This window comes from Centroberyx affinis, unplaced genomic scaffold (assembly GCF_046629955.1).
Source record: "Centroberyx affinis isolate AG114_WGS23_722 - 3 ecotype Tasmania unplaced genomic scaffold, CSIRO-AGI_Caff_v1 ptg001599l_1, whole genome shotgun sequence".
NCBI lineage: Eukaryota > Metazoa > Chordata > Actinopteri > Beryciformes > Berycidae > Centroberyx > Centroberyx affinis.
The window spans coordinates 125,892-151,542 of NW_027280045.1; the positions used below are offsets into that span (position 1 = coordinate 125,892).

A 25,651-nucleotide genomic window follows, 5' to 3' on the forward strand; every position below is an offset into this window, starting at 1 on the left:
GCAACGCAAATTCAGGTGCAACATACTGAATTTATAATGCATTATCTATTTTAAAGTGAAGGAACCTCTGTAAAGCAATGTATTCATCCATCTGGTGTGATCACAATGTTCGAGCAAAACAAAAACTTGTGTGATGCCTCTTGTCAGACTCTGAGTAATGCTGGTCTGTGTTGCTGTAATGTCTTCTCATCCCCAGGAACACAGCAGCCCTACAGCTGACATCTCAGCAGAAGTGGCAGATGAGGCAGAGGAGTCACCTAAAGCCAGCACACCAAAGGTAATAATGGCCCTGAGTCGCTGGAAGTACAACTCTATTACTCTCTACTCAGTAAACAGCTTTGGCTCATCCTTATATTCCTAAATCCCAGAGTTGTTGTGTATCCTTGAGAAGTGTTTGTCATTTTCACTTGGTGTCAGAACATTGCCGCCTCCTGTTTTCTCATACTTCACTCTTATTTAACCAGGCAAGTTTGCTAAGAACACAGCAGCAGGGGGAGTAGACACAGAGTGAGGGAGGGTTAGACACATTCACACATTAAACCTGAGAGCGAGCCAGAACTACCATAAACTTAGTGGTAGTTATTGAGGGAGGCGAGGGTGTCACCTTGCCTCTGCCCAATGTTGATTTGGGGATTTAAACCTGCAATGTTCCAGTCAAAAGCCCGCCTCTCTGACATTCAGGCAACTCAACGCAGCCTTGTCACTTTGTCCAGCAGGCTGCATCACCAGACCCAGAGAGCAAACAGGAGTCTTCAGAGTCCCCAGAAACCATCCCCTCTTCCTTACCGCCCCAGACCAGCCCCCCCACCCTGCCTGAGATGGACTTCTTCCAGTCAGACCCCTTCACTGATCGTGAGTCCCCTCAAACACAGTTTACTGATGTCTTGCTCCAAACTGAGGTATCCTCCATTTGGAAAAGAGTGACTTGCTCTTACAAAATGATTTGTTGAACAAAATAAAAACGAATTATTGTATGTTTTGAAGTATTGTGGGTACTTTAACACTTTTTTCAGTATTGTCTATATTTTAGAGATATTGAATGATGTTCTTGAACGCTCTTCAAATAAAATCATGGCTTGGTTAACAAAGCCTTGATAATATGATAATATGATGTGAAGTCAGATTGATAATGGCATTTCCTTTGTAGATGACCCATTCAAAGATGATCCATTTGGAAAAGCAAATGTTTCTGGTGAGTACTATAACTTTAACTCTAACTTGAAGTGACACACAGGTAAACTAATTTTTATGTTTTACTCTAAAACTAATCTCAAACAAATCTACCATTATGTATTTGAAGCATAAGTATCTGACTAGTTTATAACAAGGGAAGCATGGTTCACTGTCACTGTTCTTGTTTGATCAGATCCATTTGGCGGAGATCCATTCAAAGGCACAGACCCCTTTGCTGCAGACTCTTTCTTCAAACAGTCCCCCAGCGCCCCCTTTTCCTCAGAGGACCCCTTCACCACCTCAGCTGACCCGTTCGGTACCACTGCTGGCGCAGCAGAACCAGACCTGTTTGGAGCCAAGCTGAACAACGCAGCAGCTGCACCAGCAGCAGGTCCAGACCCCTTCACCTCCAAACCTACCAACACAGCTTCAGCAGCCAAGGATCCATTCAGCTCCACAGGGAACAATATGGCTGACTCTGACCCGTTTGGAGCCAAAGTGAACGCCCAGGCTGAGGCGGATCCATTTGGTTCTCAAGGCAGCGTAGGGGAAGATCCCTTCAACTGCTCTCCACCCAGCTCTGATCTGGCAGCGGTGAGTGGAGCTACAACAACCGGTCACAATACAGTGATCGAATTTCATACAGGGTGTCTGCGCATCCTGAAAAAGCCTGACAAAGTCTTAAATCATCTAAATTAAGGTTTTAAAAGGTATTAAAATGACTTAAATACAGTAATAAGAGGCCTTATTTTCTTACCATGTTCTGCGGGTTTGTTTTCAATAGTAAGTTTCATTTTAATGCAGTCATAAAATTATTTATGACTTCATTATTTGGTGATATCTAGTCAAGGCAGAGTTGGAAAACAATACAGTTGAAATAAGGAAAATACCATCATCATATACCATTGTCTAGTTTCACCCAAAAAATGTGAACGAGAGTGTTTTAATTTATTGTGTTACATGACTTGTGTTTCCAGTTGATCACATGAAGTTTGACAATATGCAAGCCCACTCTTAGTTTAATACAGAACAGGGTTACTACACTATGCCAAACATGTTTTGTTTTGTGTTGTTCTTAGAAGGACTCCACAGCAACCAATGATCCGTTCGCTCCAGGAGGTACGACAGTGAGCGCTGGCTCAGACCCAGGTATGACTTGTGGCATGGCGCCGCCCTCTGGAGACAGATGGCATTGCAGCTGTTAAAATGTCTAAAAAAATATAAAGTGCCTTTTATTTTACTGTGTGTGTGTGTGTGTGTGTGTGTGTGAGAGAGAGAGAGATGTAAATTACTTAATCTCATTTACATACTTTGTGCTCATGTGTCTTTCAGATCCGTTTGCTGCTGTTTTTGGTAATGAATCATTTGGAGGGGGCTTTGCTGATTTCAGTGCCTTGTCAAAGGTAATTTTCAGATCCAATGGTATAGATCATGTCCTGTGCTTGAGGTACATGGTGTTGAAATAGGGAGGTAGAGACACTTGGTATGTGTGTGAGACGGACAGATAGACAGAGAGAGACAAACAGAGAGTGAAACGTGAGTTAATCTAGGGAGAACTGACTACCAACTCATCAATAATGACGGGCAATCTGAGACAGTGGAAGTAGAGGTTGTCCTAACACAGTGAATGCCATGGTAGTGCGTGCCACTACAACAACAAAACACGCACCTCCACTTACTGCCAAGTTAGTGATTATGTTGTGGTTTGGCCAGGAAACTGATGAAACAGTTGGGGGGCAGAATTAAATTACACACCACAGTAATTAGTTTGCAACGTCAGAAATTATCGGAAATCAAAACAAAGGTGTGTGTGATAGCACAAATTTATTCGAACCTTGTTGCCCTCAAATATGAGAGATTAATGGTGTAATCAGTTTTAGCAGATTATGGCTGCACTTGATGTTACATTTTGTACATTTTTAAACTTCATGATGCATATTGTCACTCTCACATCATAATATGTTCTGTGAGAAATCATATTCAATGAAACTGGTCTGAAGCCTTTAAGTGTGCAGTGCAATACTTAAATCTGTGTGCGGGCTGTTCCTGCTCCGTCATATAAAACTGTACGCACTAATGATACTGTAATGTACTTTGGATTCATGCCTTCACCAAATGGCACATGCTCACAACTTCTCTGATACCACCTCCCCTCAGGCAGCAAATTTTTAACAGACATGTCACATATTTGAGTTGCTGTGATCCTTCTGTTCCAGTCCAATGGTGCTGACCCGTTTGGCACCAACAACAAGAACCTGTTCCAGGACGATAGCCAGTCTGCGAGCCCTGACGTTCCCCCAGCCCTGCCCCCGAAAACGGGCACACCAACTCGACCTCCCCCTCCCCCTCCAGGTCAGTATTGGCACTGCTCTAACTAACTATGGAAAAGACACATGTCACCTCGACTGCAGTATTGGTATCAGTCATTTAAGGATGGCATGAGTAAGCTTGAAAATTTCTATTATCGCTGCCGGAGTGCGTTCATTATTTGAAGTAAACTTACTTACTAGTGATTCACAGCACAATAGTACAATGTTTAATATTTATAAAAAGACAGATCAGACCTCCTGTTTTTCCACCTGTGTGTGCCTTTCATTTTTGTGTGTCGCTTTACTGCGTCTGTGTCGGTGCCTGTTGACACCTGTCTGCCTGTCTGTGCCTCGTCCGTCCAGGTAAGAGATCCTCCATCTCCAGAACGGAGTCCTCCGACTCCTTCCACCGACGAGGGCACTTCCTCCCCCAGACTTCGGGAGACTTCTCCTCCTCCTCCTCCTCCTCCTCCCTACCTGCCAAGGATCCCTCAGCCGACCCCTTCGCCCCCTCCTCCCCTCCTCGCCACAACGCACGGGAAGCTGACCGATTTGCCAGCTTTGACAAAGTGAGCACCTCCCTCTCGCCCTCTCCCTCGCCTCCACCTGACTCTCAGTAGTCACGCCCTCCTCTCTTATTTTATTTGATTTTTTTGCTCATAAATCACATCCACTTGTCCAAATAAGCCACACCCACCTAGCAAAAAAGGCCAGCTTTGTGAATCACTCCATCCACTGCCAGTAAAACTTACAGAATTTAACTAATTAACATAACTTAAGTGCCAACACAGCATAGGTGCTTGATGTCACATTTATGTTTATTTAATGACTAAGGTGACTTAAGCTATTTAATCTTCTATTTTTGTATTTGTTTTTCTTGCATCCTACCTGCTGCTTGTGTATATTTTAGATCTTTGGCGTGAATGGGATATTGCTTTATGTAAAGATTATTTATACCTGTACTTATTTTATGTTACTGATTTATTTTGGAATTGCACTTGAGTTGAGTCCTATGATTGAAGTTGCACTTCCTTGCTTTATAAAGAAATGTACAATGTCATTATAGCTAGATAAATTAATAGATTCACTTTTACATGCAACATCTTCCTAGTTGCAGACACAAGCTACCGTACGACTTAAATACACTCAATTACTATCTTTGTGACATTGAATCCCTCTTAATGGTTGGCAGTGAATGGAGAGATGAGAGGCTGCTTGCTATTGGTTGGTGTCAGCCATCACAACTCAACACACAAATATTACATCCTATGCACTTGTGGAGATCATTCATTGCAGAATAGGTGTACATAAGAAGAGTCTCTTTCCAAAATTAGATATCTAACGTTTAAAAAAACATTGGTAGTTAAATTGAATTACTGTTTGAAGGATAGTAGGGAATCTAAGTACTTGGTTTTACAGATGGGACCCTCAAATATTGTAACGATTATTTCCCCAAAAAGATTTAATTTACTCTTTATATTGTAACGTGTGTCTAGTCATCCTGCATCCTGAGGAAGGAGGGAAGACATTTCTTTACCATTTTTTGCACCATTTTACAGTAAAATTGAGTCTCAGGTTAATCTCAGGTGTGCCATTGATGTAAATTAGCTATCCCGGGTCTGCTGACTCGGCTGAGTGACTGGGATCAAATGTTTCTGACTTGAAGGACTTCTGACTTGACATTGATTCACAGTGGGTTAATAGGTTGCAGGCAGAGCAGTGCATGAGGGAGATCCCATGTCAGGCCGTATCCGCCTGCAGATGAGCCGTTTCATGAAGCTAGCATTGTTTTACAAAACTCAGTCATTGATGAAAAATGTTCCAGGGAACAACACAGCGTTCCAGTTTAAAGCCAAAGTCAGCAAAAGAATTGCACCAAAAGAAGAAGTGCCAAGTGCTCTCTTCAATGACAACTGTGTGTTAGCAACCTAACTACACTTTTTTTTTTTAAGAAATACTGGGACATTAGATATCTCATCTCATGGGGAAATCTGGTTGCTCTAATAGTCACATTGATTTCATTGAGAGGGACCGAGGAATTACAATGCCCGGTCTTTTCTCTTCGATCTGTGCGATTAGAAATATTTCTAACATCAAAGCTGTAAACGGCCATGGTGAGTGTATTTTATGTGACCTGCCAAAGTTTCCAGGAAGCAACCAAGCAAGTAAAGAACTCTAGGGAATTTATGGAGAAAGAGAACAAACTGGGTCATTGTAAAGGGTTGTAATTACATTTGCCAATACCAGTAAAATCCTCTCAGATCTTCCCTTCATAACAGTGCATAGAATTGTAGTATCAAGCTGTGGATTTGGGATGGATGACATCGTTATCATAAGACAGGAAGGAGGTTTGATTTAGCCCCTCCCCCCTTCACCTGACTGCATCCCGCATGTCCGTCTGACTCTGAACCCCGAGCTGCACGCACTAACCGTGTCCTGTGTTTGATTGGCTGACTCCCATTGACTCCTACCACTGTCTCCGCCACTCCTGGAATCACTATTTATTTATTTTTTTTCCTTCCACGTATCTGTTTACCCATGCATTCATCTATCCATCCATCCATTTAGTCATTCATTCATCAATTCATTCCTATCTCGGCCCTTGTCTGGTCAGCACTGCGTTGTGGAGAAACGGACTGCCTGTATTCTCTCTCTCTCTCTTTCTCTCTCTCTCTCTCTCTCTCTCCCTCTCTCTTTCTATCTGTCTCGCTCTCTCTCTCTCTCTGTGTCTTTACACCTCCCTTCTTCTCTCCTCTGTCAAAAGAAGTTGAATAAAGAGTTGAATGAAGGGCACCATCTCTGGCTTCTATGTGCATCCATGACATTTCCATCAGCAAATGCCTCAGTTTTGTATGTTTTGATAGAATCCCATCAAATCACTGCAATAAATACACAAGAAGGTATAGATACCAGACAGCAAATATACGCAGGATTTTCTTTAAAGTACAGCATCTCTCTTCTTGCTAAGTACTTTGTTGAGGTCTGATTCGATTCAGGTTTGAGAGCAGCAATGGAATTTGATGTAAACGTGATAGAAAATGACTCCTCCTATTTGGATAAATGCATGTTCTGTAAACCTGGTATATCTTCTTTCTTTTATGTTCTAATCATGCATGTTCTGCACTACTTCACACTAAACTCTTAAAATATCTGCTATTTAATTTCATACCACCACTGCTCACTTTCCTTTGCATGGGTGGATACACACTGGATGACCTGTGATGCTTCTGTCTCTCATTCACTGAGAATAATGTACCTGATGACAGTGCATGTCCTGTCTGTGGTGATTGTTAACTGACCCGACCTGTGTACTGTGTATCTGAACGCTCCCTGCCTCCGCCTCCCACCTACAAACAGGGATGGGGTTTTTCATTGTTTATTGGCAACATTTCCGTTTCTTTGGTCACACAACTCCCATTTATTCCTCAATCAAGATTCCAGCTTTCATGCTTTTCTCCCATTTAGTTCCCTGGCTTTTTTTCCCCCAATATCATCCAGATCACATGCCTGCACAGAATACATTATGACACTAGCCTGGTGGATAGTGACTGATCTTTCCATGGGCATCTTTGATCCAGTAAAAATAATTTGGATGGCTTTTTTTTTTTAAGCACATGATCATGTTATTTTCAGCACGTGAACATATCATGCCTGGTTTCTGAGGTGGGATGGGAGTGGGGGGGGCGGTGTCGCTGAAACTCAATTTCATGGATTTTTTAACATTTACAGCATTTCAGTCCAGAGCTTAGCTGAGGTGCATGCCATTGTCAACAAGCTCTCAATATTTTAATCCAAATTGAATGTCAATCCAGGTATTGTAAGATCTGAAACCCCATAGATCCTCCATGGAAGCTTATAAAGTCTATTCTATATTCTTTATTATCCTCATAAAGAAGGAACTTAACTTTTCATACAGTACATGTGTCGGTGTTGTGTAAAAGCCACGATACACTTAAGGACGCCCTTTACTGTGACTGTGGCTACTTTAGTGATGCTGATGGTAGAGTGCACTTCATACCTATTACATGACTGTTTTACCCATCTTCACAGTAAAGAACGCCCTCCCATGTATTACTGTTATTACCATGGATGTTATACACACAGTGGAAGCCGTCAGCCAGCTCTGAGAACAGGTTTTCATCTCTGAGAATCGCTTAAAGAAGTGTGTGTGTTTGTCTGTTTGTGTTTGTGTGTCTGTACTTTCTCGTCATGTTTCTTTGCACATGTGTGCACTGTCATGGCGCGTGCGTGTGTGTGTTTGTTGTGTGTTTACGGAGCAGTATCCAACAGAGGAAGACATGATAGAGTGGGCAAAGCGAGAGAGCGAACGAGAGGAAAAGGAGCGTCTTGCCAGGCTCACCCAGCAGGAACAAGAGGACCTGGAGCTGGCCATCGCCCTCAGCAAGTCTGAACTGTCCTGAGGAGCGACTCCCGCTCCCCTCGTGGCCCGGCACGGCACGGCACGGCACAGCCTGGCCCGGTCTGGCCCAGCAAGCACCAAAGTAAAGTGGGGACTGTATAGGACTGATTCAGCAGCGCCTGCTGACCCCATGAAGAGACTTTCTTAGACAAAACCCATCTCTGATTGTTTCGAACACCTTCTCCTCAGACTGTTTTACGACTCATTGGCATTGCAGTATCATGTTAGTCCATCCTGTTGGTCTCTCTCTGGCTTGATGCAGGTTGGAGGAGCGGCTCAAGATGGCGTGGACGTAAAGAGGACTGTTTGTTGAATTTGGTATGCAGTGAATATGGATTTAGAGATTGTCAAGTGTTAAGATTGTCATGTTCCCTTGATTTCCACATCAGGTTACCAATGTCGCGTTATATCTTTAGATCATAACTTATTTAAACACCCACTCAAAACTAGTTTGGATCGGCCCTGTCAGGAATCATCCTCTTATCCACTAACCATACTCACTACATCCCAACCCGACTTCCTTTATACTAAATCCTAGATGATACTCTACTTTTTAGCCACTAGCTTCCAACTGTATAGGAAAGGATTGTGTAGGAAAGAGGAAGTATTATGAAGTTTCTGATTTAAGTCAATCCCTTTGGAATGGAGCGACCACCTACTTATATCTACCAACTTTAGTTCCCATGAGCATAGTCCAGTCCAGTAAGGTGGTAATGGGGCTATGGCATTTTTTTTTTTCCTAGGACAGGGTCATAGTGTTCAACGTGTCTAGATGTTGTTTAACTGGAAGCTACTAGTCCTCTGAGATGTGAAACTCTTGTGCAAATTTATACTACAAAGGAACAAATCTGTCATAAGCACAGTGACTCCTACTTAACCTGTTGATACTTTAATTTCCTTCTTGATAGCATTAATGTCTTGCTTTCCCCAGTCTAAGTACTATCTGTGATAGAGAGTTTATGTCTGGCGTATTGAAAGGAATGAAACTACATTCAGTACATGTAATGAGTACACATAATTTCTGCATTATATTTCAGGGCACACTACAGCGGGTTGCTCAGTTCATTCTTCAAATTCCTCATTTATAATTGAGTTTCATTCAAAAATGCTATATAACCATTTTTGAAAAATACTTAAGTTCAGCATCTCTAAAATATAGAGGATCTAGTTATTTTGTCAACCAAAGACCTGGATTACCATCTTTTAAAAAGTATGATGATTTGCTGTCTCTTTTTAAAATGAAATTCTTCAATTTTGGGCAATTTCTGAGACATTTTACAAATACGGCCCATGATGAATTTGCCTAAACCCACCACAACAGCTGAGGTAATGCTAATACTAACTGAACACAGTATGGCTTAAGTTTTGAAGTGAAGAATGTTGCCTTTTGATTGTCTTGTACAGAATAAGATATTAACTTTGGAAATAAGTTGTGAACTAGAAAGTGGATTGTAAAAGTGGAAAGGCTGTGTGTGGAAAAATGGTTTGTATCCACTCTGCCTCTTTTCCCCATACTTTAAATGAAAAATATTATTAATAACATTGTGATACTTTATTGATCAATGTAGGGAAATTCTCTTTTTTGCTTGAATCCGGGTCCTCTGGTTGAAGGATGGGTCCCCCAACTCACTACGCCACCCTGCTTCTCCCTGTTTAAACTGTTCAGAAAGCCCCTAAAATTTAACACAACAAACTTGGATGCTGCTCTTTTATTAGAGAAGTGTATTTACAGAAATAGTTGAGGTCGAAAAGCCTAGAGTTTGTCAGATATTACTGTGTAAATAACCATTTCAACAAGCTTCACACCAGTTCAAAGGTGCAGACCAGAGGAGGGAGGGGGACGTCCCATCGCAAAGTCTGTCATTGTTGCTGCCTCTTGTATTAGCATTTGTTTAAAAACTTCTATTTTTCCAGGATGTTTTGCTCACAGAGTGGTTGACTGCATTTCAAAGTCTTACACGAATGAGGGAAAAGAGGATTAGTGTCTCTGCTGTTTTGTCCCTCCACCTCGGGCTCTGTGGGATTTAACTTGCAAAACCCTGCGGTGTTGTAAAGGAGAGACAGCGAGGGGAGGGAGGGGACAGGGATAAAGTCTCCTGTTGCATTGGCTTGTTAACACCCGCAAAGCGTTGACCAGGCAGTGACCCTTCCTTTTGTTTGGTAGATTTTGTGTTCCTCCCAGAAAACAACACAAACTAAGTTAATACTGAGTGCTAAACTGTGACAGAAGGTTTTTGACTAGGGAAGGAGGCTTTTGTTTTCACTTTCTCAACTAATTCTCTGACCAAACAATGCACAATGTTTTGGACATCTATCCTAACTTTTTTGTTTTTTATCAAGCTTGTTTAGATCTAGCATCATCCTGTCATTTCATGTCTTCATGTTTAACTGGTATAACTGTCAGTGTGGTCAGTTCAGCACTTCCTACTGATGTCAGTCATTCACACAGATCACCTTTATTGTAAATACTAGAGAGCAGGAGTCGTCTGTTCTTCTTCTGAGTCTCTTTCATACTGGAGTTTTTGGTCACAACGCCATTCTCTTGTACTGAAAAGCCACCGGACACTATCATGTCATTTGTATAGACTCCTCTATTTTACAAATCAAGAACCACTTATGTTTCTAGGCTTACCCATAAAGGCTTTTTAAAAATCTAGCTAATTGTATTTTATTTTGTATTTTCTAACGTGTAAGAAGAATCATTATTGGGAGGTTTGGTCAGAATATGTTATGCATTTAATTGACAACAGAATAAATATAAAACAGTTTAGTTTTGTTGCTTGTGTTTTTTTTTATTGTGATTGAGTTAAGTATGCTGTTATTGTTACTCTTCAACAACCTGCACAGATTATTCTTTTTCTCTTTTACAGATCAATCAGAAAGTTCTCCTGACATCAGCATACAATCAGGAAATCTGCTTAAAAATACACAAAAAAATGTCCACGTCAAGAAATCTGTTTAAAAATACACAAAAGTTGCCAAAATACAGCTCGTTTCAAAAATAGATATACAATTTTATATACATTATTAATACTCCCTGTATTATCAAATATATTTCCAATTTCCAGGTACACTTATCAATTGAATGTTGAATTATTTTGTTAAAATGAGAAGTTAAAAATGACTACAATTATACAGCCTTTCATAATAATAATAATAATAATGATAAATATAACAATATAATTAATATTAATATAAATACTAAAACTTGTATACCTACATTTGGACAGTGATGTATTTATTTTTTTCTTTATTTATTTATTTATTTATTTATTTTTGTTTGTTTTTTGCATTAAGGGGATGTTTGAGACCCATAAACCCGCTGTGACCTTGCACCGCACCCATACGTTAACATGGAGTGCTTTAAGACCATGAAGCCAGGACCTTCAGAAGCCACATTCCAATGTATTTAAATAGGAAAGTCATTATTATGGAGATGAGGCGCTCCACACCTTTCCACCTCGGGAAGGAGGAAGACAGTCGTGTCTCTGCTCAGAACAACACACACACACACACACACACACACACACACACCACTTTCACTTCTGTCCGGTCAAACTGCTCCTCACCTGTCCCGCAGCCTCACCGTCCAGATCCATGCCCGCTTTATAAAGGCTCAACCTACCTGCTCTGTCCGGGATATTCTGCTCTTTTCTCTTCATCCCAGCGCGGTGGAATGAGTTTTATCACCAACTGGAGACGAAGCGTGAAGAAAAATGACAGCAAAACGTGAGTAGAGCAAGTTTCTGGAAAATTGATAGAAGCGTTACAGGGTTTTCAGTAGGCTTTTTTCATTATACGGCTGATAATGACAATATAATCGCACTTCATCAGTATCAGCGGTTGTGCTGGTGGCGCAGTGTTTGCATTGTCCGCAGATAATAATAATAATCTGTTCACCAGGCTGAGATTGTTGTGTAGGACAGAGGATCCTCAGATAAATTGATCCACTTGGGTTAGACCACAGAACCCCTCTGATACAGGGTTTGATCCAAGAAGATTACTGTTGTCTTTCTCTACTGTAGTTGGAGAGAGATACAGATCAGAAAAGTACTACTATATAGTAATTCCTATACATTATCTCACTGTGCCAGCTACCAAAGAATAAAACATTAGTGTGATTTCAGTAGCCCTCATTCAGACAGGAAGAAAGTTGCCTATGTTTGACAGGGAAGTGGAAACTTACATAATCAATCCATTGACAACATCTGTCTAATGTGGGCCAACACTGAACAAATGGACAAATGGTGTAGATTAGGATTATCCTCTTACCTGCCTTTATAAAATATACAGTTGTGTCTTTCTTTAATCTCCTGTTCCCTGTCTAGTGTAAACTAGAAAGACAAGACTTTACTGAATCTCTCAGATGAATATGTGGCAGGAAATTCTAGTGACACTACTACTGGTGTTCCTGAACTGTAGCCTGTTAGACGACATTACATCCATACTGCAGTCTAGCAGGCTCATGATGTAGCATACAGCAGGGTTAGACTGATATCAGGCTAATATTGGCCTTTCAATAAAAAAAATCCAATATTGCCCACTGCTGATATGATGGAGAGAGGATATGATTATACTACTATTATACCAGCCTAAGAATTTCATTAGTATGAGTTTCAATGGAGAGTTTTAGTGTCCCATGATGGTCTTTTCCACCCTGGCAAGAATACAATTATGTGGAAAGCATTGAATCTGTGTAATTTTAGGATTTTTTTTTTGCATGAAAATTTAAATATACAACACAAAGAATCAACACAAAATATCAGCTATCAGCAGCGTCAATCCAAAAATATTGGTATCGGCCTTCAAAAACCCATATCAGTCAAACCCTATTATACAGCTGAGAACTTATTTAGGGAATATTCATTCACATGCTTCTCCTGCTGAGTCACGTATCATCCCTTACTTTAAACCAATTACTTTGTGTGCCATAAATATAGAGATGGAGCCTTGTGCCCATTCAGTTTAATGAATAAATTTTTCACGATTGCCTGCAGTTATTTCTATTTACATTTTAATGACTCCACTTTCTTTTAATAATCCCTCGACATCACGCCTCTTCTTACTCAGCACCTCCAGGTCCGGGTTTCTAGTATCCTGGCTAACGCTCTCACCACACCTACGTGAGATCCATTCTGATATTCTCTCTAAATTGACCTCTGACCTCTCCTCAGGGATGCCGTGCAGGCAGAAGAAATCCCTGACAGCCCCAACTCCCCGAGCCGGTAGGTCCACATACTGCACACCAACATTTAGACTAACAGTCAGAAACAATCAGCAGTGTGGAGTGATGTAACTAAAAGAACAGTAGATCCTGTTGAAAGTATGTGGCGTTTGATAATACATGCTGCTTATAGTCATGTTATTTAGTGGCAATACTCACTATAATAACAAATTTGAACTTCTTCACCTGTTGTTAGCATAGTAACTCCTACAGACATGCTGAGTCATACTTGAACTGACTTTTTTTTTCTCCTCCCAGGTTGTCAGTCATCAACAGTCCAGAACTGGATCCCATCATCACAGATTTCAAGTGAGTGTCTTTAATCTGAAAACAAGTCAAGGACTTTACAGTCAGTGTTTGAGGAGTTTCTTTCCAAAATGAGATCGACCATTTAAAAAGAAAAAGATGCCTTTTCGAACAAAATGATTGTTAGCATCAAAGAAAAGCATATGCTGGGTTAATATTAAAGTTTTGAATCAACAATTTTTGAGGACAGAATCATCTGTGTTTTTGAAATATTCACCAAGGAATTTAAGGTACTTTTATGAAATGCACACCTTATTTGTGAAAACTGTTCTTAGTAGCAGTTTCAATTTCAGTTTGATTTCACAGGCCTTTTCATGGTATTGTCAAGTTAATGTCTAGAGAAAATTCCTCACTATAATGATTAAAAACAACTAAGTAGCCTGGGAGGGTCACCGCACATATCTGTGTCCGTGTTTCTGCGGCTCTCACGATCATGTTCCTCAGACAATAGCCCTCTTTTCAGCTGGTTTCCATCCCTTGAGATCACCCTCTTTTCTCTAAACAGCCTCTATTTTGTTCCTGTGTTTCAGGTTACAGTTACCAGACAACAAAGATGCTCTGGAATCAACAAAATCGTCTAATGGGTAAGACTGTGCACTGAACTTGAATCGCTAACAGAAACACTCTGAAAAACCCATCAGTGTCTTGTCATAAATTAACCCAAAAGCAAGAAAGAAAATGCCGCCTTGCCTCTCTGGCTGATAGGGAAAGTTGGTGGAAAGTTCTTCTTGCACTTTTGTTTTTGACTATTGTGAAATTCTGCATGGCTTTAAGTTGCTGTGAACTAAATAGGAAGTTACAGCTCAGGTGAAGGTGTGCCTGGTGTATTATGAAATGTTGAGGTAAAGGCCATCGGAAGGGCAAAGGCATCAGCGCAGCTTCTCCCTGCTGTTCGCCATATCAATAATTCAGACTGAGAGGAGCTGAGAATAACATCATTCCTCTTAGTCAAGTTATGACCGGATGAGTTTGAACGCAAACCAGTTGCTTATGCAAAAGTCTAATCCACTTGATGGTGTCTACAGCATAGTCTATAAGGTATTTAAGGGGTAAGTGGCAGCCTAAAGGGTAGAGAACCTATGTGACTGTATGGATGGGAAACAGGACATTAAAGAGCATGAGTGATCAGCAAGCTTCCCTGGATAAATAAAGGTTAAAGGTGCTGCGTGTAGCATTTTGACATCAATATCTGCTGGATTGCTTTATGGCACAAAACAGGAACCTTTTTAGTTAAGTCAAGTCAAATTTCATTTCATACAAGAAACAACACAATGTGCTTCACAAAGCATAATAAAATAAGAACATACACGTCATCATGCATAAAAACATGTAAACTTACACATGCACACATGCAGAGGACATAGACAATTTAAAGTGCATATACTGTATATTCAAGTAAAACAGCAGCAGATGTTTACTCTATAAACCCAACATTAGTGTATTAAGTCAAGAAATAATTAAAAGCAGCAGTAAAAAGAATTGTTTTCAGTCTACTAAGTGTTGGGGCGCCTCTAATGTCACTTGGCACTGCAGTCACTTTTACTTTATAAGTAATAAACACATTTATTACAGTTCCACTATTCTAACTGCATAGTTTCAACTTCATGTTAGTTTACCTTGCTGAAATCAATATTCACTGTTATTAAGGGCTGCTATCAGCTCTTATACTTCTTCATGCTCTTCAAAACAAACACATGGAGCAGCACCAGTCAGGCAGAGGGGGAACAAGTAGTAACATCCTCTTTGTGACAGATGTAGAGATGTGGTCTTAATTTTGAGAAACACAAAATTCAACATGTAGCACCTTTACAGTGTTGTAATCTGCGAGTTTCTTGTTTTGATTTTGTGACGTCTTTTTCCTGGGATTTTCTGTTGAAGTTTGAGTTTCTGCAGGTGCCGCCCTCTTCTTTGTCTTTTCAGCCTTGGTGGCTATCGCTGCTCATGCTAACCACCCAGTTCTTCTTCTGTTTATTCCAAACAAACCGATGTTGCTGCTGCTGGAAACATAAAACACATCACTTCCTGTGTGCCAGAGGATTTTTCCCAGGAAACCCCCACCTGACACCGGGTGTTTAGAACAACAACTGGGTTTAAATTTAATCTCTGTATCAATTGGCAATACAGTTGTGGATTATGAGATTAAGCTAAATGCCTAAAATGTTGTTTAAAATGGCAAAGTGTATGGAATCCATGTTGTCAGTCAAATCCAAATACACACCAACTGAACAGGCCGGCATATAAGATCTAATTCTGTCCGCCTAACGCATGACCGTCCTCCATGGTCTTCTGAACACACAAATCAGAGACAGGAAGGCGGAGGAAACCAATAAGCGTTACATTTTTTTTTACTACAATCACATGCTAGATGGATTTCCCCTCATGTTTCTGCCCTGGGGCCAAAGTGCTGAGGTTGTTTGCTCTCTTGTGGTTATGCTTTTATGGGAGAAAAATGTGTCAGGTGTGATGAGCGCATGAAAAGGATCAGATGAGTGTCATCATTATGATTTCTTTATGTTAGCACAGTTGCTAATACAGTGTGTGTGGTGTGTTGTTGATACTGTAGAGCCAGGCTATATTTAGGGTAAGTTTTCAGGCTCGGCAGAGAGAAATATTTGTTGTGTAACATGAGTGTTTAAAGACAAGAAGGAATATCCACCCACTCAGAGATCCAGCCGAACTCCATGAATTAAACACAAGGACATGTTCCCTTTTACCTGTCTCTTTACCCCTCAGGTACGGAGGACAGGAGATGCAGAGTCATCTACAGATTTTTGCAAAATGACAGATGAATACATTTTGAATTCCTGGGGAGAAAAACCAGAGAGAGAGCTAGATTTACATTGTCTTGAAAATGATTTGTTTACTTTTGAGTATGTTGTAAGTGTCTGCCAAGATAAATCAGACACACCTCAAGGGGGGTAAACGTTCAAAACCATGTTCAAACATATTTTCGCTCAGGTCTGGTTGCGCAATAATCAGACTATGGTGAATAATCTAACATTGTTATGAAAACAGTAAAAGCGATTTTATTACTGTGGAATAGGAAAAACCCTAGATAGAGTGGGGTTTTAAGACACAAGTTGTTTACTAGGCTTTACTGAAAAACAAGACTAAACCTGGTTGATTGGACTTGTTAGACTGAAATTGTCTCCAACAAAGGAAGCATGCAGCCAGTCCTGTTCAGTCCTCGGTTTTGACACGTGCTTTGTTCACATCTGGGACAATTCAATAAAGTGTAGACAATGACAGAAGTATTTGAATCTTTATTAAAATCACATTTCTCTGATTGACCATCGACGTGATAGTATCTGAATTGTCTTGATGTGTTAAAACCTTTTCCACTGCCCACCCAGTGCTCCAAGCAGGTTACAACAAATACAGAGAATTACGATAGGAAAAAAGGAAGAAAAGTCGTGAAAAGTCATCAGAGTGCTCTGATGAAGCACCGATACATGTAGCTGCTGTTTTTAACGCTCCAGTCTGACTAATAAAGGCTGTTTATTATTAAAAAAAAACACTCAAAACCACATTAATTTGATTTTCTGTGCCACATATACCACTGGTGGTCATAATTCTTCCTTTGGTCACACTTTATTTGGATAGTCCAATGTTGATACTCAACTTACTATCAAGTGACTATAATGGCACTAAAAAGTTACATAGTCTGTGGAGATACACCAAACAGGCAAGTGACACTTTATTGAACATCACTTTTTGTCACCTGATAGTTAGATGGGTATTAACGTGGGACTATCCAAATAAAGTGTAACCCTTCCTTTTTCCTTATCGTAATTTCCTTCCAAGAGCACATGATGGAATACCTGAACCGCTCCCTGCAGTTTTCTGATCAAATGCAGATAGGTATTTCCTCACGATGAAATCAGGGAGGGGAGGGAGGAGGGTTCATGGATTCCTCACCCTGGTTTGGGCGAAACTTGCATCTTCGCACTGTGTTCCAGCGTTTGAAGAAATTACACTGATTGGCCTGATGGAGGCGCTATTGTTAAACGTCAAATAAGTTTTAACTCAAGTGTCATATCTGAGACATCGCTGGTCCGATTTGGATGAATGTGGGGGGCAGGATGCATCTTGTTACTGATTGGCTCAAGGGGCGCCTGCATCATTTGCGTGGGACGAGACGTTTAGTACTTGTTTGCAGTTACTGTTTCTGCCCAGATCTGAATGCATCGTTATGATTGAGAGCTCGACTTCTGATGTGAGATGTGGGCCAGTCAGTCCTCTCTGACCTGATGCTGTTGTCCGATGCATCCTTTTGAATTCATGTGTACCTAGATTACAAACACACACACACACACATTCCCTGGCTGCATTATATAGCTGCTGGTGAATAGTATTCTCGCACTGCGTCTCCTGTATATTTCACTTGTGAATTCACATTTCGTCCTGCGCACCTGTGTAGCCGCCTGCTGGATCTATGTCTTCTATTTCTGGACTGTCTGGTCGCTGCAGTGTTCAGTCTCCACCACTGCAGTACACTGGACCGGCCAGGACACTCAATACACCGACACTCTTTCAAACCCTCCCCCCCATGTCTCTCTCACCTAGCTGCTGTACATGAAGCAGAAACCACCATCACTGTTTCTGTACGTCAGGAAATGAGAGACTTGTAACTTGTCACTGTAAAGTTTTAATGACGTCACTGTTTCTTGTACTGAATGCATGGAGGGCAAAACATACAAGTGACTTCTCTCTCTCTCTCCCTCTCTCTCTCTGTCTTTCTCTCTCTTTCTCTCTCTCTTTCGGGGGGAAAGAGAGAAAAACAACCAGGGGGGTTGTTTTTTGGGTTGTTTTTGCACCTTATATAAAAAGCCCAGAGCCATCAGTCGTGGGCATTCAGCCACACCTCTGATTTTGCATTAACCAATCAGAGAAGAGACTGCAGTGTGTAGCGTGAGGGTGATGATGGGAAGAGGTGGGACGGGGAGAAGGGGGTGGGGGTGGGGGTGGGGGGGGTTAAGGGACTGTCCGTGTGTGTGTGTGTGTGTGTTCATGTGTGTGTATGTGTGTGTAAGGGGCGGAAGGTTTCCAGCGCAGATAGAATGTGTTCTCCCTCCCCATGTGTGATAGTCATCCCAATCTTATTAAGGGCTGCTGCATTCGTTCTTCCTCCTCCTCTCCCTTTCTCTGTCTCTCTCTCCCTCCCTCCCTCTCTCCCTCATTCTCTTGCTCTCTCTCTCTCTCTCTCTCTTTTTCGCCCGCCTGCCCTTCTCTGCTGCTGCTGCTGCTGTTGCTGCTGCTGCTGCTAGAGAAAGAGAGAGCTACAGTGCATTAGACTGCGCTGCTGGAAAGGCCCTAGGCACACATTTACTTCTGCAATTCTCTTTATCGCTCTCTCTTTCTCCCTCTCTCTCTCTCTCTCTCTCTGTCTCTCTCTGTCTCTCTCTCCCCCCTCTCTCTTTCACACACACTCTTAGCCAGATGAAAATGTCAGCAGAGGAAGAGACTCTATCAAACGGGTAAGATACTTCAGTACCGCTGCGTGTCAGAGTAGATGGAGTGTGTGTGTGTGCGCATGCATGAGTGTGTCCGTTTATTAGTCTGTCTGTCGTTTTATGATTCTCAGTGTGTGTCTACAGTAAAAGCAAATTACCCTGCGTGTGTGTGTGTTTGTGTGTGTCCGGCAGGCCAGTGTCTGTGCTTGCCCTCCAGTACGGTGTGTGTACGCGTTATCTTCGCACTGTAAAGGGAACTGGATGTGTTGTAGCTGTGAGAGGCATGTGGACAAACTGGATCGCTTCATACAGGAACAGCTCAGCTCTTTTGTGTCAGTCGGTGTGTTTAGATGCAGCGAGGCCTCTTAGCATCTGATACCAGCAGAAACCAGTGTGGTGAAAGCTATGAGAACGAAAGTAGATAAACTTAATGCTTTGTCACTCTGGGAAAGGTGTGCATGTGTGTCTATGTGTGTCTATGTGTGTGTTTATGAATAGCGGTTGTGTGCTCAGTGGTTTTATGCATGTTTGTTTGTGTGTGTGTGTGTGTGTTTGTGTGTGTGTGTGTGTGTTTGCTTCAGTGGTAATGATCGCCATTGTTCAGGTTTCCCTCTAGAGAAATCAACCCAGAATTTCAGACTTGCTGACTTGAAATTAAATTAATTATTGGGACAATGTGTGGTATGCACATCCTGAACCTAACAGACTTGCCTCATTGTGCTGGTTGTCATGCCTTTTCTTTCATTCACTCAAATGTCAATTATCTCTCGAGTTAAAGGACAGTGTCCTGTACTGTGCGATGATCATGCTCCTCCTAATGTATCTGATTGCATTGTGTTGTTATGTGACTGCATTTTGTTCACAGACTGAGAGCTGGATCTCAACAGAAAGGCATTAATAGAATAGTTTCTTTTCTTTTCAGTGTGTATGCAATCCTAAGGCCTAAGGCCCTTGTCTTTAAAGGTATAGTAAAGAGTAATCCTGCCAAAATCTTAGTTTCCAATCAATTCAGACCAATGGCATGAATGTCAATTGAGTGTGGAGTAAGAAAAGAAGGCAGCATATCTCAAGAAGGGTTAACAGCAAAGTCAGAAAATATTTATATGATGTATAACATTTATGTTAATAACAGTCTCTTGGGTAAATCAGTTGAACACGCCTTCAGATTGACCCATCATATTTACAAATGGCTGTCTCCATCCTCTGCACTTGTGCCATTTAATATGAACCCTAACACTTCCTCCAATGCTGCATTCTTGCTCCCTCCCTTCTATATTTCCTGATATAACATAACTAAACCAGAGACAAAGATAGATAAATGATTTTGCTGTTTCTGTTACCTTACAAGCTACTTTTAGATGGTAAAGCCTCTGGCTGTGTGCCATCATTAAATAATCATTGCCTGTCAGCATACTGTGTAGATATAGCTATTAGTTTATTGATATATTGATCTTCAATATGGTCTAAATCAAACTGTTTAAGAGCAGGAGGCTCAATCAGAAACATAGAGAAATATTGAGGAAGTGTTTGATTTCTATCAGAGCCCTTATGTGACAGTACACAATATGTACCCGTTGGTTACAGAATGTTGTTTTTGTCAGATAAGCAAACCAACTCTCCAACATACCGCAGTCACTTGACAGTTTTAATCTGGGTCATCTGGATCTCTTTACTCAATTAGCTTATGCTTGTACACTGAATGTAACAGATTAGACTCTGGCAGGGTTACATATTCATCTCTTCAGCTGGACTGAATGATGGATAATAAGTGTGTGTGTGCAAAAATGTACTTGTCCAGTGTGTGTATATTCATCTATGGAAGAGGTCCAGATGGCATTACACAATCTCCACGCCATTGATGTAATAGTTTAGTAATAGTTTAGTTTAAGGACAAAACTGATGTTGCTGGCTGCACTTTGGAACACACCATCCCTTAGTCACATCTTTTAACTCACTTTTCATAGCACATTTTTAACAGACAAGCTGTTTATGACTATTTTTATTCTCATGTAACCTTGTTGTCTTTAATAAAAAAGGGCAATAGGGAGGGAAACACGGTAACTAACCGGACACACGAGAGAAAGGACTGGATCCTTGGTCAGTGGGGGAAGACATGTGACTATAACCTTGTAATCATGACTATGTGACCACACACATGTAGCCTAGTTTTAGCTACCATGTCTTATTCATTCATTGTTTATAGGCACTGGGCTATGAAAAATGCTATTTAAATGAAGTTCATTATTGTTAGTAATAGTAGTACTGTTAATATTAGTAGCATTGTATCATTATTAATGCTATAAAATGGGCTTCAGACATGAAAATATGTACAAACTCAGGAAGGGTAGATGCACAGCACAAGGTTTTGACCAGCAGGTTGTCTCACATAACTTGAGAATCCTTGGGGGAAAAAAAGAATCCACATCATAATTTGTTGTTTTTTTGTTTTTTTTGGCTGGCTCAACTTTGGAGCCTAATTAGTTTAGGAAATCTTGAAGTGTGTGCCCACCCAAAGACTTGCTCTGACAGTAGTTTTCAGTGTGAGTTTCTGTGCTGAGTTTCTAGGCAGTGCAGCCTGCTGCTGGTCATAGGGTGGATCTGATGGTCATCCGCATGTCATTACCCAGTGTTTGTTCCCTTTTAAGGTGGCGTATGCGCATGTGTCTCTGTGGTAGCGTGCATAGATTTAAATGTGTTTGTCCCTGTATGGGTGAGCATGTCTGTGCATGTATCTATATTTTGTGTGTGTGTGTGTGTGTGTGTGTGTGTGTGTGTGTGTGCGTGTGAGTGATGAGTTCAGAAGCAGTATAAAGTGCAGTATAAAGAGTTCCTCTGTGTTTCTGATGGGCAGGAATGTAACAAGAAGGCTATCTGTTAGTCACCCCTGTTAAACAATTGTTAAACAAAACACAACAAAAATTCAATGAAATGGTGGAGAGGGAGGGGGGCGGCGGGACCGGCTATCAAATCAATCTGATTACAGTCAAACTAAAGAAAGGTACTGCTAAACATCCAGTGACGTTCACCTACTTTGGATTTTTAACCTCAGAAAAAAGAGAGTTGTCGATGAGGCGCCTAGAACATACACAGAATTCAACATACGCTTATATTTGGAGGTAGTGCTTAGTATTGTTGTCTTCTATCTCAAACAACACCTAGATATCAGTTAACATCTCAAAAAACATGTTTTAGTGTTTCTTGTATTCGACCGGGTTCCAGCTATTTAGGAATACATGTACTTGGCATTTAATCGCCATGCTTATGTGATCTGTATGGTGGCCTGGAAGTGCATTTCACAAAACAAATTATGCATATAGAAAACTAACAAATCACAATACAAAATGCTAATGCTGCATGTGAAAGGACCCTAGCATTAGCATCACCACAGTAGCATATTAGCATTAGCATTATAGTATTATTGTGTTAGCTTTAACATGTTAGCTTTAGCATTAATGTTTTAGCATTAGCATTAATTTAGCGAAGTTAGTGTAATCTAAGTCTGACAAAGTAAGCATTAGTGTGTTAGCTAGTAGAGTTTTATCATTAGCATGCTAATATTAGCATTAAACAAATTAATTTGCTCAATTGTTTAGTTAAATGTTAATCTGTTTTCTGATTTATAAATTAATTTGTCATTTATAAATTAAAGGCAGTTGTGTTTTGTACTTCCAGGCCACTGTTGATCAGTTAGTTTACAGTGGTTTTTATTCTTGCAGTGGAGTTGAGAAATAAACCACATTTGCATCTGTTGATCCATTATCAATACAGTGACTGAAAGCAAAGAGATTGATAACCTCACATGAGGTGAAGTGCATATAGCATTGTTAGAGGTTTTATGAGTCTTGTGCTTTCACCTTACAAAAAACAGCTTGCCGACGCCATACATTCAATAGTCATCACGTGAGCATCACATGCATCATGTGACAAACTGAACTCTGAAATACACCGCAACATTATTGTAATTTTTCGCTTCCACAAAGATAAGGGAGGTTTTTTTTTTAAACAGTCACAGTAATGTACACTATATCATTCAATGCATAAGAAATTGTCCTTCACTTTCATGAAAGATCAACCAGGACGCATCCTGACTGTGTCCTATCTAGAGCTAGCTTTCATAGTCAGAAAAGTGGATGGTCGTGACTTTATGGTGATGCCTTCTATAATGTGCAGTTGTCTATTACAAGTAACAACAACAGGAACAGCAAAGCGCTAAAGTGAAGCCTGTTTTTAGAGAGTTTTGCTTGTCCCAGTAGCCGGCAGCGTTCTGATTTTGTGTGTGTTTCCGTAGCTCTTGTGAAGTATTGGAGGAGTAAAAGGGATTGACTATAGGATAAGAATGTTGAAAGTAAACTGGGACAATATCACGATCACACTACCTGTCCTTTCAGTGTTTGGAGGTTGTCTTTGAGACTGCCCTCCGTCTAAATGAGAACAGGGCCACTGCAGCAGAGCTGGAGGGAGGGAGGGAGGGAGGGGGAGAGAGGGAGAGAAAGAGAGAAAATGAGGGGTGGGGGGTAGCGGGATGGAGGGAGGTGACGTGGCTCTTCCTTAGATTCTCATAACTGAATCTACTGTTGAGACTGCAAATGGTCAAGTGGTCTTTTGAACACTGAACATGTCATTAAAGTGTAAAACTCAGACACAGTTTATCTTGTTCTTGATGTGAGAAACCTAGTCTTTTCACATAAACGAATGGAATGTGTCCAGTTAAAGTAGATTTTAGGGAACTTTTTTATTTATAACTTGTGAAAATCTAATTGCCTTCTAGGATTGACTTTTTTGAGTAGTTGAGTAGTCAAGTATGCAACAAGTTTAAAAACAGTTTAGTGTTTTAGTAAGATTGATGTGTCAAGTGTAAAAGATTGTACGAATTGCTTTTTGTTCAATGTTTTTTTTAAGGGTAGGAAACTGTTCAATTAACCAGGACTTCATCTATATCTCAACCCCCAACTTTGTCTCTTTAATCAACAATATGTTCAGCTAATTTCCCAGTCTCATCCACATTGTGTGTCTGTCTTGGTTTTCCAGGTGCCAGCGGTCGGACCTGTCTATGGCCCTGGAGGACTGCATGGCTGCCCTCGATCTGTTCCTCAAAAACGACTTTGAGGAGGCGCAGGTCCGGCTTAGATGCAGGTAGGAGCGCAGCCTGGACCAGAGCCGAACACAGCTCCCATCCTCAGCTCTGGCCTGTCTGGCTTTAGCTATCATGGGCAAACCTGATGAATCAGAGTCAATAGCTGCCTTTCCACATTCAAGCAAATTGTATTTTCTAAGCATTTATGGATACTCCAGGTTCAGAAAGTCAAAATATTTAATGGGAAATTGTTGAATTGTTTAACAGTAACATGCACAAAAGAGGTTGTGGTATTTTCTATTTATAGAGATATAGAAATAGAATATATAGAAGAAGAAGTCTGTAGCTGTGTAATATAGGAAATGTTTTAATATCAATACTGATTCTGATACTTGAGTTTCGACACCAGCTCCGGTTTGATACTGGTTCAATAACGGCAAAACCTTTTTCAGTACATTTCTTTGTTGATTTAATCAAATTATTTTCTGTTTAACTCTTGCACATGATTTTCTAAATAGAATTACAACCAGCTGAGTCGATCTCCTCAATAAAAATGTCAAAACAAGAGGAAAGCCTGGGTTCTCATTGCAAGAATCCAACATTTTGAGCATTACAATACCTTTTTAATACATTTGGATGCCCCAGTGCCAAAATCAATGCCAATAGGTTTCAGTTTTCAATGCCCAGCCCTAGGCACAACACAACACTAGTGTAGAGGCTGTTATACACAGAGCTACAGGTGGCTGCTGTAGGGAAGGCCATGGGATGAATGGTGGTGTAGACAAATGTACACACTGCTGATGCTGGTTGGACAACTTTGGAGCTGTAGCTTTTACTTGACTGGCATTAGAGTTATATCCACAAACACAAACTCACACCCTGCTCCTAGTATTGTACTCCAACACTGTGTCATCAGGTTACTTCATTGTTCGCTGTTCATTCTCTCCTCCAATATCAGGACCTTTATCGTTCCACTGCTATTATCCTCTGCTCTGTGTGTGTCTTTTCTCTGGGGTTGCTAGCCACTCCTTAGCCCCAGTTTCTCATCCAAGCTCTTCTCTGTGGCGCTGGCATGCAAAAAGACAGAGGATAGGGTTCCCTTAAGCCCTTACATCCTGCCTGTGGTTTTGTACTCAGGCTAGATTGACAGACTGTCATATCGGTAATGTGTTCCGAGTGTTCAAAATGCTCTGAGTGAGGCAATTTGTTTGATTTCTTAATTCATAAATTGATTATGGAGATTTTCTTGGATACAGATACTGATATATTATGAGGAATTGATATGACGTTACATAATTAGCCTGTTGACAAGTGACTATGTCCTGGAGTCATAAACATAATATGGTTCGGTGTCCAAAGCAGGATTTGTGAAGTGAAAGAAAGTATTCCTCCACCCCAAGGAAAATCTGTCTAAATCTGCCCTGGCAACACCTCTAGCTACTGCCGCCTGAGGCTTGGCATTCTGTCAGCCCATCAGGTGTCCTCATTTCGTCTCCAAATGCTTCCCGCAGTCCTTTGTGTTCTTTCTCTTCCTCTTTCAGGGGCTGAAATGCAGCTGAATCCTCATCTTGTAATGTACTGCATAGGTACACTGTATACCAGGACTCAGCCAAACAGACTTTGTTTGTTTTTAGCTGTTAAGTCCCAAATGGTTGGTTTTTGCCACATACAGTAGGACAGACATTTTAGACA

General features: G+C 40.9%; 2 protein-coding genes across 4 annotated transcripts in view; both read left to right on the forward strand.

Annotated features, from left to right (window-relative positions):
- eps15 (epidermal growth factor receptor pathway substrate 15) overlaps positions 1–10,649 on the forward strand; it is a 28,183-nt gene extending 17,534 nt beyond the window's left edge. Inside the window, exons 17-25 of one of the 2 annotated variants that reach the window (XM_071527998.1) lie at positions 197–277; positions 714–852; positions 1,148–1,192; positions 1,367–1,767; positions 2,253–2,322; positions 2,506–2,576; positions 3,390–3,525; positions 3,846–4,051; positions 7,763–10,649. In XM_071527998.1, coding sequence (XP_071384099.1) covers positions 197–277; positions 714–852; positions 1,148–1,192; positions 1,367–1,767; positions 2,253–2,322; positions 2,506–2,576; positions 3,390–3,525; positions 3,846–4,051; positions 7,763–7,903 — 1,290 coding nt within the window. In that variant the 3' untranslated portion in view covers positions 7,904–10,649. The remainder of the gene's footprint in view (positions 1–196; positions 278–713; positions 853–1,147; positions 1,193–1,366; positions 1,768–2,252; positions 2,323–2,505; positions 2,577–3,389; positions 3,526–3,845; positions 4,052–7,762) is intronic. The other variant, XM_071527999.1, reaches the window with a different exon arrangement.
- Positions 10,650–11,423: 774 nt separating this feature from the next.
- Positions 11,424–25,651, forward strand: part of ttc39a (tetratricopeptide repeat domain 39A) — a 33,333-nt gene continuing 19,105 nt past the window's right edge. The window contains exons 1-5 of one of the 2 annotated variants that reach the window (XM_071527978.1): positions 11,424–11,631; positions 13,077–13,127; positions 13,385–13,435; positions 13,963–14,016; positions 23,914–24,018. In XM_071527978.1, the coding sequence (XP_071384079.1) occupies positions 11,579–11,631; positions 13,077–13,127; positions 13,385–13,435; positions 13,963–14,016; positions 23,914–24,018 (314 nt within the window). In that variant the 5' untranslated portion in view covers positions 11,424–11,578. Of the gene's footprint in view, positions 11,632–13,076; positions 13,128–13,384; positions 13,436–13,962; positions 14,017–18,735; positions 18,910–23,913; positions 24,019–25,651 lie in introns of those variants that run through there. The other variant, XM_071527979.1, reaches the window with a different exon arrangement.